Source organism: Zeus faber, assembly GCF_960531495.2.
Source record: "Zeus faber genome assembly, chromosome: 15".
Lineage (NCBI taxonomy): Eukaryota > Metazoa > Chordata > Actinopteri > Zeiformes > Zeidae > Zeus > Zeus faber.
In genome coordinates, this window is record NC_137194.1 from 8,516,161 (window position 1) to 8,528,660 (window position 12,500).

Sequence of the window (12,500 nt, forward strand, 5' to 3'; positions counted from 1 at the left end):
GGCAACGGTCATAATTAACAGATATGTTAATCGGGAATAACTGACCACTCATTGCCTCTATTTGCCGATCAGAATTAAGTCACAAGTAGGAAACTGCGAGTTCTCATACATATGTATAGAATACAAATCTGTACATATACTTTGTGTACCAGGGTGTAAAACAAAATGGTTATAACATAATACAGTTTTACAACTGTGTATATGGATGTATATGAACTATATATATATTACTTTTTTTTATAAACAACCTAATCAGTGTTCTGCCTTCTTTGATAACAAATAAAACTCAAACACGACAAACTAATAGTGTGAGACTGTGCCAAAAACAACCATACAAAGCCTTGTTTCCCACGGGAAAGGTAGGACCAGGCAGACTACGTACTAGTTTCACCCCAAATGTGCAATATTGAAAAATGTCTTTAACCTCATATCTATATGGGTGATCATTTTTTTTGGGGGGGGGGGGGGGGGGGGGGGGGTTTGGTAGAGCTGTCTGTTCCCTCTTTGACCGGTCAGTCAGTCTACTTATTATATGACTGCATTTTGAAGTTGTCAACCTGCGTAATCTTTTACATAACTGATGCAATCAACTTTTACCACATTCTATTTTTATCTTCCTCCACCCATGGATGCTTTGTGCCAGTCTCCCTTACAATGTAAGCTTTCCCCAACTGTCAGATTGCTGACAACATGTTCAGCTGTGATGCTGGCACGACGCCTGCCGGGGCATGGAGGAGAGCTGCAGGGAGAGTGGGTGTGAGAGTTTGGCTCCGAATCCCCCTGGCATCTAACTAAACTATGTTATGCACCACCTTATGCTACCACCGCCTTCATTTCCACATACCCTTAGCTGGCTTGATTTCGGAGCTTGATCAGGATCCGTGGTCCTCCTGCCCGCTCACAGCCAGGGCAGGTGCTCTTCAGCGGCTGCTCAACCCCCCAGTCCCCAAGGGGGACCTCATCAGCTACCTCCAAGCAGACTGGGAGAGGGGTGGGCTGATTCATCTCTTAACCTCATGCCCTGTGTTTGGCACAAGTACTTATCCCTTTACCTTTACCCAGGCCCCATAGTAGCCTGTTGTAGCCTCATATTGTCATACCTTCTTGCACAAATGTTTACAATCAGTTGTGTTTACGCAGTGAGTCTGAAGCACCAGAAAAATTGTGTGTGTGTGTGTGTGTGTGTGTGTGTGTGTGTGTGTGTGTGTGTGTGTGTGTGTGTGTGTGTGTGTGTGTGTGTGTGTGTGTGTGTGTGTGTGTGGATTTTCAGACTTTCTGCACCGCTGAGGTGTCTGGGAAATATATATATAATGAATAAGTGTGTGTGTGAACAACGAAATCTACATTAAATCCTTATTTTCCAACCTTGCACAATAAATTATGTCATGCTGTTATTAGTGTTCTGGCGCTGGAATATTTGGAGTGAACCAAATAGGGGGGGGGGGGTGTATAGTCTTGTTAGGCTTTGTTCCTGCCACATATAATATATAGAACTTCACAAAGCAGAATTCTATTCGGTCCCTTGATCTTGGCACTTTTGAAATGTGTCAGTCTTCTCCCCAAGGGATCAGCATAAGGCAGCAGCTTCTGCTTTAGTTCCTTAGTGAGCCCACGTGGTGTAAGCAGAGACATAGCAAGATTATAGACCAAATTCAATTGTGTGTTGTATAGGCTGCCCTATAGACATTAAGAAAAATACAAATGATTTGCATCGCTGATGTTGTTGACATGTATAATAACATGTTATGTATGTAAATATATCATTAAAGTGATACAAGTTATTTAGGCGATACAGCACCAGCACTTTTTTTTTTTATTTACATGACCTTGAGATAGCATAATTTATTGAACCGCCTATGGACTAAATAAACTCTAGGGCCAAAACAAGTCTCTCTAAAATGCTGCTAAGCTTATGTAGTTTAACAAGATCATTTGAATTCATGCCTCATGTGTTGACAACAAGACATGACCTACTTATCAGTCATATTTTTACAATCGACTTCATTGCTATTGTCCCGAAATACTGTGGCCATTGTTGTTGGCACTGTACATGTTAGGAGATGGCTTCACACAAAGGCAGCATGCATACATGCAGTTGGAGCAAGCCAGGGCCTTTTTGGCCTGTAGTGTCTATTGCAGGACCTCTGACGTTTTTTTTTAGTCTAATGTACCTCAATATGACAACAATCCACTCCCTTTCAGAACAGCCGTGTAGTCTACGTGATATGCAGGCATACACCGTCTGCCCACTAACCCATCTGACTCTATGTCTGCTACAAAATGAGCAGCCAAACATGACATCATTCTTTTTCTGTGTTCAGGAAAATAGAAAGTGTGTGTGCTTGTCAAGCTGAAGTTTGCATGCCAGCAAGCTGAATAGAAGGTGCCAATATGGGTGTGAAACAAAGGTGACAAAGCCAATGAAAAATTCTGTCCATGTCATGAGCCAAATCACTACGCTTGTTTTCGGTCTGCTCAGCCTCCATGCCCTAGTCACACTACTGTGCACTCTTAGCAGACTAGTGTGGGAGGGTTTCGGCTCCTTAATTTGCAAGCTAGCACCAGTACTTTGCAGGTATGCTTCAGTACTGGTCTTCAGTTCATTTATAATACTTGTGTAGAGACTAGGGTGCATCCAAGGCCCATACATGATAAATTGACTGTGTACTCGCAACTTCATACTGGACTACACCACTGATTCATACGTTGATCTACTGTCAAATCTGGAAAATGTAGTCTGGAAAAGAGTCCCTTGTGTGTGTCCTCACTACAGTCTCTCTGTTTTTGTCACTACATTTGTGTTTATTAAGGGTTTCACGATTCACAGTCAAGATTCGCCGGTAAACAAATGCAGTGTGCGCCGGGGGGTGCGGGCCCCTCTGCGGAGCTGACCGTGGCTTGCCCACAGTTGGGCGAGCTGTGGTCGGCTCCACGGAGCGGTCCGCTGCGCCCATTCCTCAATAAGACATATGTTTAAATTGAATCGAATCGTGACCTAAAAATCGACAGTCAAATCGAATCCTGGATTTGGAGAATCATGACACCCTTAGTGTTTATGGACCTGCCCTGACACAGCTGCTCACGAGAAGCAGGCATAAATGTTTGCAAAGTGAGCTGGCATAAATACCGTCCTACTTGAATTTCTCACACATTTGCCTGTTACTCCAGACCAGTTCACATTTGATAAAAAGTTATTTCTACCTCCTAACTTTCCTGCCTCCACCGTTTTATTGACCTGTTTTGCACATCACATTTTCCAAGGCTCAGAACTCCTTTGTTCAGTTTCCCTCGGAATAGATCCCATTAGCATAATTATTAGATATTATAGGTTATGTGAGTCCAAAGGGAAGGATGGGCTTGACAAGCTGATTGGCCCCTGTATGGTGTGTCCAGTGCGCTGCAGAGCCCCATGGCCTTGGTGACCCTTGTCAAATGTGAGCAACTATCACATTGCATTCTGTAATCCCTGGCAGCCGATGCCTATTACACCCCAGGGTGCAGTGTGGGCACAGTGTTGAAACACTTGCCCTGAGATGCCCTTCTCTCATGTAAAATTTTCTTATGTTAACTTTTTCCACATGGGCAGTGCTTTGCACTTGTGTATGCAAAATCCAATGTTATGGGCTGATGCCATCTTTTTAATACCAATCCCAATTTTGAAAACCTAAACTGTGAGTATCGACTGATACCGAGTACTGATCTCATAAATCGTTTTTACTGAAAGTCAAGTGTAAACAATAAACAGACCATTTTTCCTTGCCTGCTTTAGCTAGAGGGTGTCTTCAAATCGTCTTGTAAATATGGGGCTGTAAAGCTTGTTACAACTGTGACTGTGATAAATATACTTGCATTGACTCCACTGTTGCAGGGTCTCTGCGATGCAGCAAATTAATTCATTCGACATTGGTCTGATCTCATTTTGAGGGGCTAAAGAAAATCTGGCCGTAGCTTTGGCAGAATCAAGGGTATGGCTTATTACATTACATTTACATTTACATTTAGTCATTTAGCAGACGCTTTTATCCAAAGCGACTTACAATTGTTCAAACACCGATGGACACAGCCATCAGGAGCAATTAGGGGCTAAGTGTCTTGCTCAAGGACACTACAGCATGCTAGCAGGAGGAGCCTGGGATCGAACCAGCAACCTTTAGATGACTAGACCACCAGCTCTACCGCCTGAGCTACCATCCCCTTATTTAAATATGTTAGTCCCCTTCTTACCCTTACTTGGAATTTTAATACCAATGTGCTGGTTATATTTTTATATTTGCTTTTCCAGCTTTGCAGAAGTTATTCCCAAACAGCAGCATCTCTCCATAGAATGCATGCTGTCCTCATTGGTAACACTGCACAGTTTTCAGCACATAGGAAGAAAATTGTGTACTTATCTAAACAGCTGTTTACAAGTGTTTTACAAATATGAATGAAATAATGATTCAAAAAGATGAAAAGAGTAGTAAAAGTGGGTTGGAGACCGTTAAAACAAATGGATCGCACACAAAGCTGGAACATAAAGCAAATACTTTGGGGGTCATTAACAAATGCCAACTTAGGCATTGAACACAGGCTTTGAACATGAAGACGGTCTTCAACTGAATTTCAAAATCAAATCACAAGCTGGTACGAGGAGGCCCGTATCAGAGTAATATGGCCTGTATATACAGTATATAGAGGGGTCTTGAGTAATGAGGATGGACAGAAATACAGTCCATACTATCCCTTGCAGTATTTACTGATTGGAGATGGCCCTGGGGTTGTTTGTTGGCACTTTTCATCTCAATATTTGCCATGTGAGGTTTAGCCAGGCTGCCTGGTGAGGTTCAGACAGCTCCTGGGGTTCTCGCTCAATGCACCAGCACAGCCCAACATCACAACGCTGACAAGAGCCCAATACATAGAGAGTGATGTGGGGGGCGGGGGTAGGGCTAGGGCTAGATCAGCACTGAAGAAAACCTTTGATTACCTCTGGAATATTAGCCACGTTCTTGTGAGGCAGGCTGAGCATCCCTGGGGGGATTAGTGTAGATCGAGCCCACCTCTAGGAACGTAACGTCAGGCCCCCACACAAAGGATTTGGTAGGATCCTTATTGTGTCCCTGAGAGCGAAGCGAGAACAACACATGTCAGAATAACACAGGAACCGTCATGACAAGGACAACACGTCATTCCTCAAAGTAAGCATTTTCTAAAAACTGAACAGTGACTATTATCTATTATTTTTTGTCATAGCTATTGCTCGGAAGACAAATGATTTTATTATTTCGAATTTTTCATTAAAAGATAATATTTTTTTAAGATATTACAATTATTAATATATATGTGTATACATATACTGTATTGACGAACTACATAAGGGTTTCACTACTGTGAGAAACAAAGCAAACCAAGTGAGTTTAATTGAAAATACCACTTCTTCATATAGTGATACTGAATCTTAATGTTGTTATGACTGGTTGGGGGTCATTAGTTCACAACAATAATCATAAAAACATTTTTAATCAATTGAGATGGCTATCTCAATATCTCTATAGAAAAAACAATATCAAGTTGTTTCTCTTAAAAAACATGACATGATTGATATGAATCTTGGTATAAGACTTAAATGATATGTGCATTGGAGATATCTTTCAATACATTTTAGCCGGTGTTGATATTGGTCCATTCCTAATGAGGTGCTTACAGAATTTTAAATTCATAAATGCTATCAAGGAACAAATAGTATATTTATATTTCTGAATTAGATCATATGAATGTTGGGTAAGTCATGTCTTAGTTAGCGCATACGCCTAATAAGCGAGGGACAGGTGGACGTTGCTTTGCTGAAGTTGCACGCATGTGACTCTTCTAAAAAGTTGGTGTCTATAAATAGTCCAGGGTTTTGGGTTTGTATCTCCTCTAAAGAATTGGATCAGGACGTAGCACATGATTCATCTCGAACACTCATTAGGAATCTAGTGTGAGGAATCTGAGCTGATAGTGGACACAATGAATGGGAGGAAAAGAGCGGCCCGGCACAACGTTTAGTCTCAAATTGAGCGACAAATTGAGCGTATCAAGTGTCACTCAAATGTTACTCATGGCAAAGGTGCAATAAAAGGTAAAGACCAGGGGTTTCCATAGGGGCGTAAATATGTTCAAAAAGTGAAAAAGCTTTGGAAATCATGAAGGAGCACTGTGATAAAGTAGCTGTGGCGCATACGTACGTGCGCTGGCGTTTTAAGTTTGTACTCTGCCAAGGGCAGCTGCCTGAGGATTGCAGTTAATTGGGGGGAAATTAACTGGAGTTATTGAAAAACATAATTATATGATTTCTTAATTTTTAGCATCATTGTTGGGTCTGTCTACCATATATGACTGCTTAACACTTAAATATCCTCAGACATTCTGCTCTTCTCGTAAGTAGACCTTGAGAAATGCCTCGTTTTTCCTCATTGTTTTTCATCCATCACATGTCGGCTAACCTACCTGCAAATGTAAATGCTGAATAGATTGCACACATTAGAACTGTCACACAATGGGAACAAACCAAAATTCAATATTAATCAATATTAAATCATTTGACTTAAGTTCATCACAATTGAACCTGACGGTGATGTCCATTCTGATACCATGACCAAAAATCGGAAGTAATCTCTTCTCTACCATTATAATTTAGACGACGCAACTATATCATTTAGACGACGCAACTATCTATTGTTATATAATGATTTTTTTTTTTTTTTAATTGCAATGCACAAGTTAAAATATGATCATGATATTTCATGGATTTTTCAGTTGTGTGTTAACATAATAAGTTACTAGCTCCGGATTGCTGGAACGGAAGGTTAGAAACGCAATGCAACACTTGACAAATAAGATTGCTTGGAGCACGAACCTTCCCTTTGTACAATCATAACTTATTCACATTCTCACACAAATAACCAGGTTATGCAGTCGATTCTAATCTCTTCAGCTATGAGCCAGTTGGGCATCATGTCTTCTGTGCAACCTTTCCCCACCTAAAGCAACATGTGTACAATTGTCAGAAGAGCTGGGGTGGTTTCCAATGGCTTCACTCTTTCTCTCACTTCCTCCTACAGAGGTAGTTCCTTGGGGAGGTGGTGAAAATCGGACGAGATGAAACAATTCTTCAGGGGGACAAAAATACAAATCACGCCTCCCTAAACAGCCGGGTGTAAGCAGGGATCGTACTAAATGTGGCCGTTCTCTGAGCTGCAGAAGCTAACATCAGATCAAAAGACAAGTCTGGAGGCCTTTTTATTGTGAAGATGAACATGGAGTAAAGCCGTCTTCTGTTTTTCTTTAGGTGAAACTGCAGCTGAAAAAAGAATTGTAAACTTGTCAGAGAGAATTTAAAGCCATTTGTGAGCATTAATGCGTCCAAGACGTTTTCCTCACATTTCTCGCCATTTTCTCCATCTCTCCTCACGTGCACTCACAGTTTTAACACTCGGCGTGCATCTGAGGCGGACATTTTAGTGTCCTCGCGTTTTCATCTGCCCCTGCGTCGTGTCGCTTGTAGAGAGCTCCCTGCCAACCAGCCTGCCTCCTGCTCGCCTGGGGTCTTGGCTCTTCCATTTGTCTGATGTCAGGAGCGGAGAGACATGATCAAACGTGTCATCGCCTGTGCTCTGAGACACTGCCACTGCCCCCGCTAAACCCTCCACCCACCACCACCTCCAATCCCCGAAGGTGCTCCAGCAACTGCGCTGACACAGGCGCCTCTCTCCATCTTTTCATGCGTCTCGTACTTTCAGTCCTCCACTTCAACTCTTCCTGGCAATCAATTTAGAGCGCATCACCCATATGCTCCTTTTGTTCAGCAAGAGCAGTTTTACAATATTTGGAGCAGCAATATATTTCAATTAATTTATTACTATGGTGGTTTTTCATTTAAACGCAAAATGGTTGCATAACTTACAAACAAATTATTGATATTACAATTTTTTTCACAAATTGAAATGATGAAAATATATACTTTGTAACGGTGCCCTTGCTACTAGATACTGTCTCATGATATATTTCTATTTATTTGTTTTCTTAGCAATTCATAATTCATTTGATATTTTCTTTGGCCTGTTATATACGAAAACAAAATAAATCAACAGTGTTGTTGGGTCCAATGTGCAGAAAGGGGATATTATAATACAGATGACTATAGCTAAAAGCACGGTCGCCAGCTGAATGGCTCTGTCTGCTCACAGTGGCACCCAAACCAGCCTATGGTGCCCCATACGTCCTACCCCCGGGCTCTGGGAACGGGGGTGGGTGGGGAGCGAGCCAGCTTCTCAATTAAATATAACCCCACATCAAACAGGCTGTCTACATGTATTAGTTGTCCTTTGTATAGATAAGGGGCCGGAAGAAATTGCCAGAACTATCATAGCCAGTGTGGCCCCCGTGGACATTTTACCAAAGATTCCGACTGGAGAGGAGGAAGAAAATAAAAATCGTAGTCACATACTGATATTCACCCCACCAAATCCGCAAGCCCAAATTGAATGCTCTAGATGTATATTTTCTTACTTCTGAAAATTATTTCCTTTTGTAATATCAATAAGATTGTTTTTCAGGGTCAAATACTGTTTTTTTTCTGTGTTTTTCGCAATAGATTTCGGGCCACCTGTCAAGCCTCCTCTGTTGCCTTATTATAACAGACATCTAACGCGACAATAGCCAACCTTGATGTGTGTGTGCTGGCAGAGCGGCGCCCATCCCCTCTCTGTCATTCGCATTAGAAATGGCAGGTCCTTTTATCGCCTTTCTTTCCTTGCCTTTTTTTCTCCTTGTTTTTTTTCCTGCCCCTGTATTTTGCATCCCTGCAGACTGACTGTAAAATAGGTCATTAGTGATGGGGAGAGCAGGAGCTGGTGGGCTTATGCAGGAGTGAGGTCTGTGTGAAAAGCGCCATGCAATATTAATGACAGCCATTCACACGGCGTGGTGCCAAACCTACACGGTGGCTACACCGTGACGAGGCCAAGCACTTCCACTGCCACTAGTGCTTTTTTTTGTATAAAAAAAAAAAAAAGATCACTCACGCTGGTAGAATTTGAAATCCCCTACAAATTTAATCTCATTTGTCTAGTTAAAACATGTAGCCTTAATTATAGCCCCCATGCTTTTGTTTATTTTTTCTGTAAAGAATACTGTGTTCGTAGGAGTTAGAGCTCTCACAATTATTACATAATTGCCTGATCGCAATCTTTTTGTAAAATCGTGAGATGCTACAATCATGTGTTTTCATCCAAATTGAAGAGGAATTTTCAATCATTATTGGAAATGTCGCAATAAATAGAATGTGAATTAGGTGAGTTTGCATCAGTTGACTCTCCCAAAATGTTTGTGTTCTGATGTTCAATGTCTAAGATATGGCTCTTCTGCAATAGGTATATTACTATTATTTCAAGTTTTATTCTATTCCACTGAAAAAGTGGAACATTAGCTCAGCTACTGTAGTTCTATTCTGTGGAAACTATAAACACAGTTGGAACTTCGATAACATCGTTGTCTAATATGATTTTTCACGATTTTTTTTCAAGATTGGCTAAATATTCTAAAAAGTGTACAGTTCCTTTCTTTTATGTGCATGTTGCTCTGTTGCTAGAGCTGTGTATTGTTTTAAAAAAATATATATTTTTTGTTAATTTCACAGATCTGTTGATATATGATATATGGCTGAGTGATATTGAGAAATTGAAATGTCATTATATTTTTGGATGAATACCTCGATCTCGACAATTTGACGATATTTCGTGACTATGGGTAAAGATGGGTGGACTGGTAGTCAGGGAATCTTCCCAGTGGGCAGGCCCACCTTCGGCCCGATATAATTTTCTTCAGAGTCAGTCACTCTCTCACTCTCCATAGGCAGTTTTACCATAATGTAAGGCTGTCTATAACAGCTTCTAAGATGCCACTGATCAGTCATTCAATCTGTCTTTTTTTCTTTTTGGTGTTGCTTTACCTGACAGCGTCTCTGCTTTCTGAGCGAGCGTTCCCCCAGGTTGCGCCGCAAGAGGGAACTACTGAGAGAAGTCCCGAAGCGCACAGGGGGGGATGCTCGAAAAAATAATGCTTAAATGCTTTTTGATCTAGGCTCTCACCTGCGTGTGTACACGTAAAACCCTGTGCCTCTGCCATGAAAGATCCACTTATTATTTATTTCCGCACAACGGCGATCAGACTCCTGTTCGGTCACCTAAGTCCAGGCCAAGTCCAAAGTTGGACATGGACAATGGAAGCCGTGAGTCTCTCCAGACGCGTCACGCTGTGGAGACATGCACACGGGTGTTTTATCAAAAAGTGTATACTTTACTTTTGTCTTGAAAGAATTAAAGATTATATACTTAGAATCTTTTTCTTGCCATATTGTCTTCTTCTAACTGACTGAAGGTCATCAGAAGCTCTTCAATTCGAACACTTGTGCCGAGTTCAGAACTACGTCATTCTGGGCTGGTTTTCAGAGCTCCAAATCGGACGAAAATCTCCCGCGAGCCGGGAGCGTGTGGTGTGAACTGCTCGCGACGCGATTCAACATCAAGCGCGTTTAATGTCTCGCGGGAATTGACTCGGGAGTGAACAACGAGCTGCAGCCAATGAGAGCAGACACGGGGCGACGGGGGCGTTCGAGATGGAGAGATGGGAGTGCACAGAGCAGCAGCAGGAAAAACACACAACATACCTACTTTGGTTTCTTCTCTCGACTTTTCATATATTTCTTATTTAAATTCTGCTCTTCTTTTTTTTCTTTTTTTTTGTTGACTCCCTGTCACCGATCAGTCTTGTCGTGTGAAACCACATCGACTTCCAACTTCCCAGTGCCGGCCCTGGGAGAAGAGATTTGCACACTGGAGATATTTGAGACACGATCATTAGTAATGTAGATATTATGACCAAGCAGGTAGAGGCGTTGATTAGAACATCTAGAACAGTCTATGAAGTTCAGAAAATTGCATTACTTGACTGAAATGTAGCGTTAAAGACAACCTTTAACCGCATCACCAGATTCCGAGAAATCCGAGATGATATCTGGTCTCATATCACAATACCGATATTATAACAAGATATCACCCAGACCTACTCTGATACCAGTTCTTAAACAATACTTTTTACAATGCCTATTTTGTTATTTTTTTTATATCAACAATAGTGAGTTAATTTACAAAGATTTACTTACCGGACAAAACTTGACTTTTATTTTTGTCTTCCTGAAGCTAAAGAGATAAAATACTTGGGTATCAAAATGTCATATTGAATAACACAGAATATTCCCGTACTTGATAGTATTGATACAGCTCGATCAATGCCGTAACGGTATCACGTTTCGATGCCCGGGTTACATGCTGCCTCGCTGTGGCTTCTTTTTCCGGCCCTTCCTAACATCAATCTGTCTGTGTGTGCAGAGCCACGGGAGCAGGGGGGATGAACCGAGAGGAGACCCCAGGGAAGTCTCCTGAAGAGATGTACATCCAACAGAAAGTGCGGGTCCTGCTCATGCTCAAGAAGATGGGATCAAATGTACGTATTGGCGCCCGGTGTGTGCCTGAATGAAATGTGATAGTATAGCCTCGAGAAATCTCCTCGTTTCCTCCTTGTGCAGCGCTGTCTAGTGATGTACGAGGAGGAAAAACCCCGGTTGTTGCTATGACTACTAATCACCACGGAAGGAAAGTTCTAGTTGACCTCTGTCTTGCTATTGATTGTGATATTGATTGTGATTGTGTTGCATTCTGTATATTGAAACGTTGATTTTCACAACAACTATAGGGAATATTTAGCAGACTGTTATATTGCACACTTGTATAACAAGGACACGCATATTTTAAGGTCCTGGCCTCTATCAAATTGAGTTTTAAGCATATTTTACATTATCCCTGACCATTTTCCTGTTGATAGTTTTAGATTTTTTTTATCTTGTCTCTGTTCCCCCTTTTTTTGAAAATCCGGCCCATATGGTGAGAAACCTACTTTACCTTCCGTTCCCACTGAAAATCACTAACGCATATTAAAAATCAAAAAATGTGAGCGAGGATCCGGTAAATTTTCGGGGGTAATGTAAAATGTGTGTGCTGACTAGTAAACAGGCGGCCATGTTCTTTAAGGATATTTACAGGCAACAATGCCCCCTAATAATCCAACAGTCATTCTGAAATATATCAATCATATCAATCAAAACAGAAACGGATGAGGCCACAGGCAGGATTTGCAACCTTGACCTTGATTGGGGATCCAAAGGTGCAGGACAACGCTCCTTGTAACTGTGGCACGTCTAATAGATGTACCAATAAAATGCAGTCCGGCGTGGAGTTCAGTGTCCCCAAAATAAATACACACCCAGATTATTTTTCTCGTGCGTAGTAATCTCTGATATCACCTTCTAATTCCTCTCAGCTGACACCCAGTGAAGAGGCTTTTCTCCGGAATTACGCAGGCGTGGTCCACAGCCAGATGAGCCAACTACCACAGCACAACATCGACCAGGGTAAGGGTTCCTG

At 41.6% G+C, this 12,500-nt stretch overlaps 1 protein-coding gene across 1 annotated transcript in view; it reads left to right on the forward strand.

Annotated features, from left to right (window-relative positions):
• Positions 1 to 12,500, forward strand: part of ctnnbip1 (catenin, beta interacting protein 1) — a 27,719-nt gene that overhangs the window by 772 nt on the left and 14,447 nt on the right. Inside the window, exons 2-3 of the mRNA XM_080015074.1 lie at positions 11,409 to 11,523; positions 12,397 to 12,487. Of these exons, the coding sequence (XP_079871200.1) occupies positions 11,428 to 11,523; positions 12,397 to 12,487 (187 nt within the window). The 5' untranslated portion in view covers positions 11,409 to 11,427. The remainder of the gene's footprint in view (positions 1 to 11,408; positions 11,524 to 12,396; positions 12,488 to 12,500) is intronic.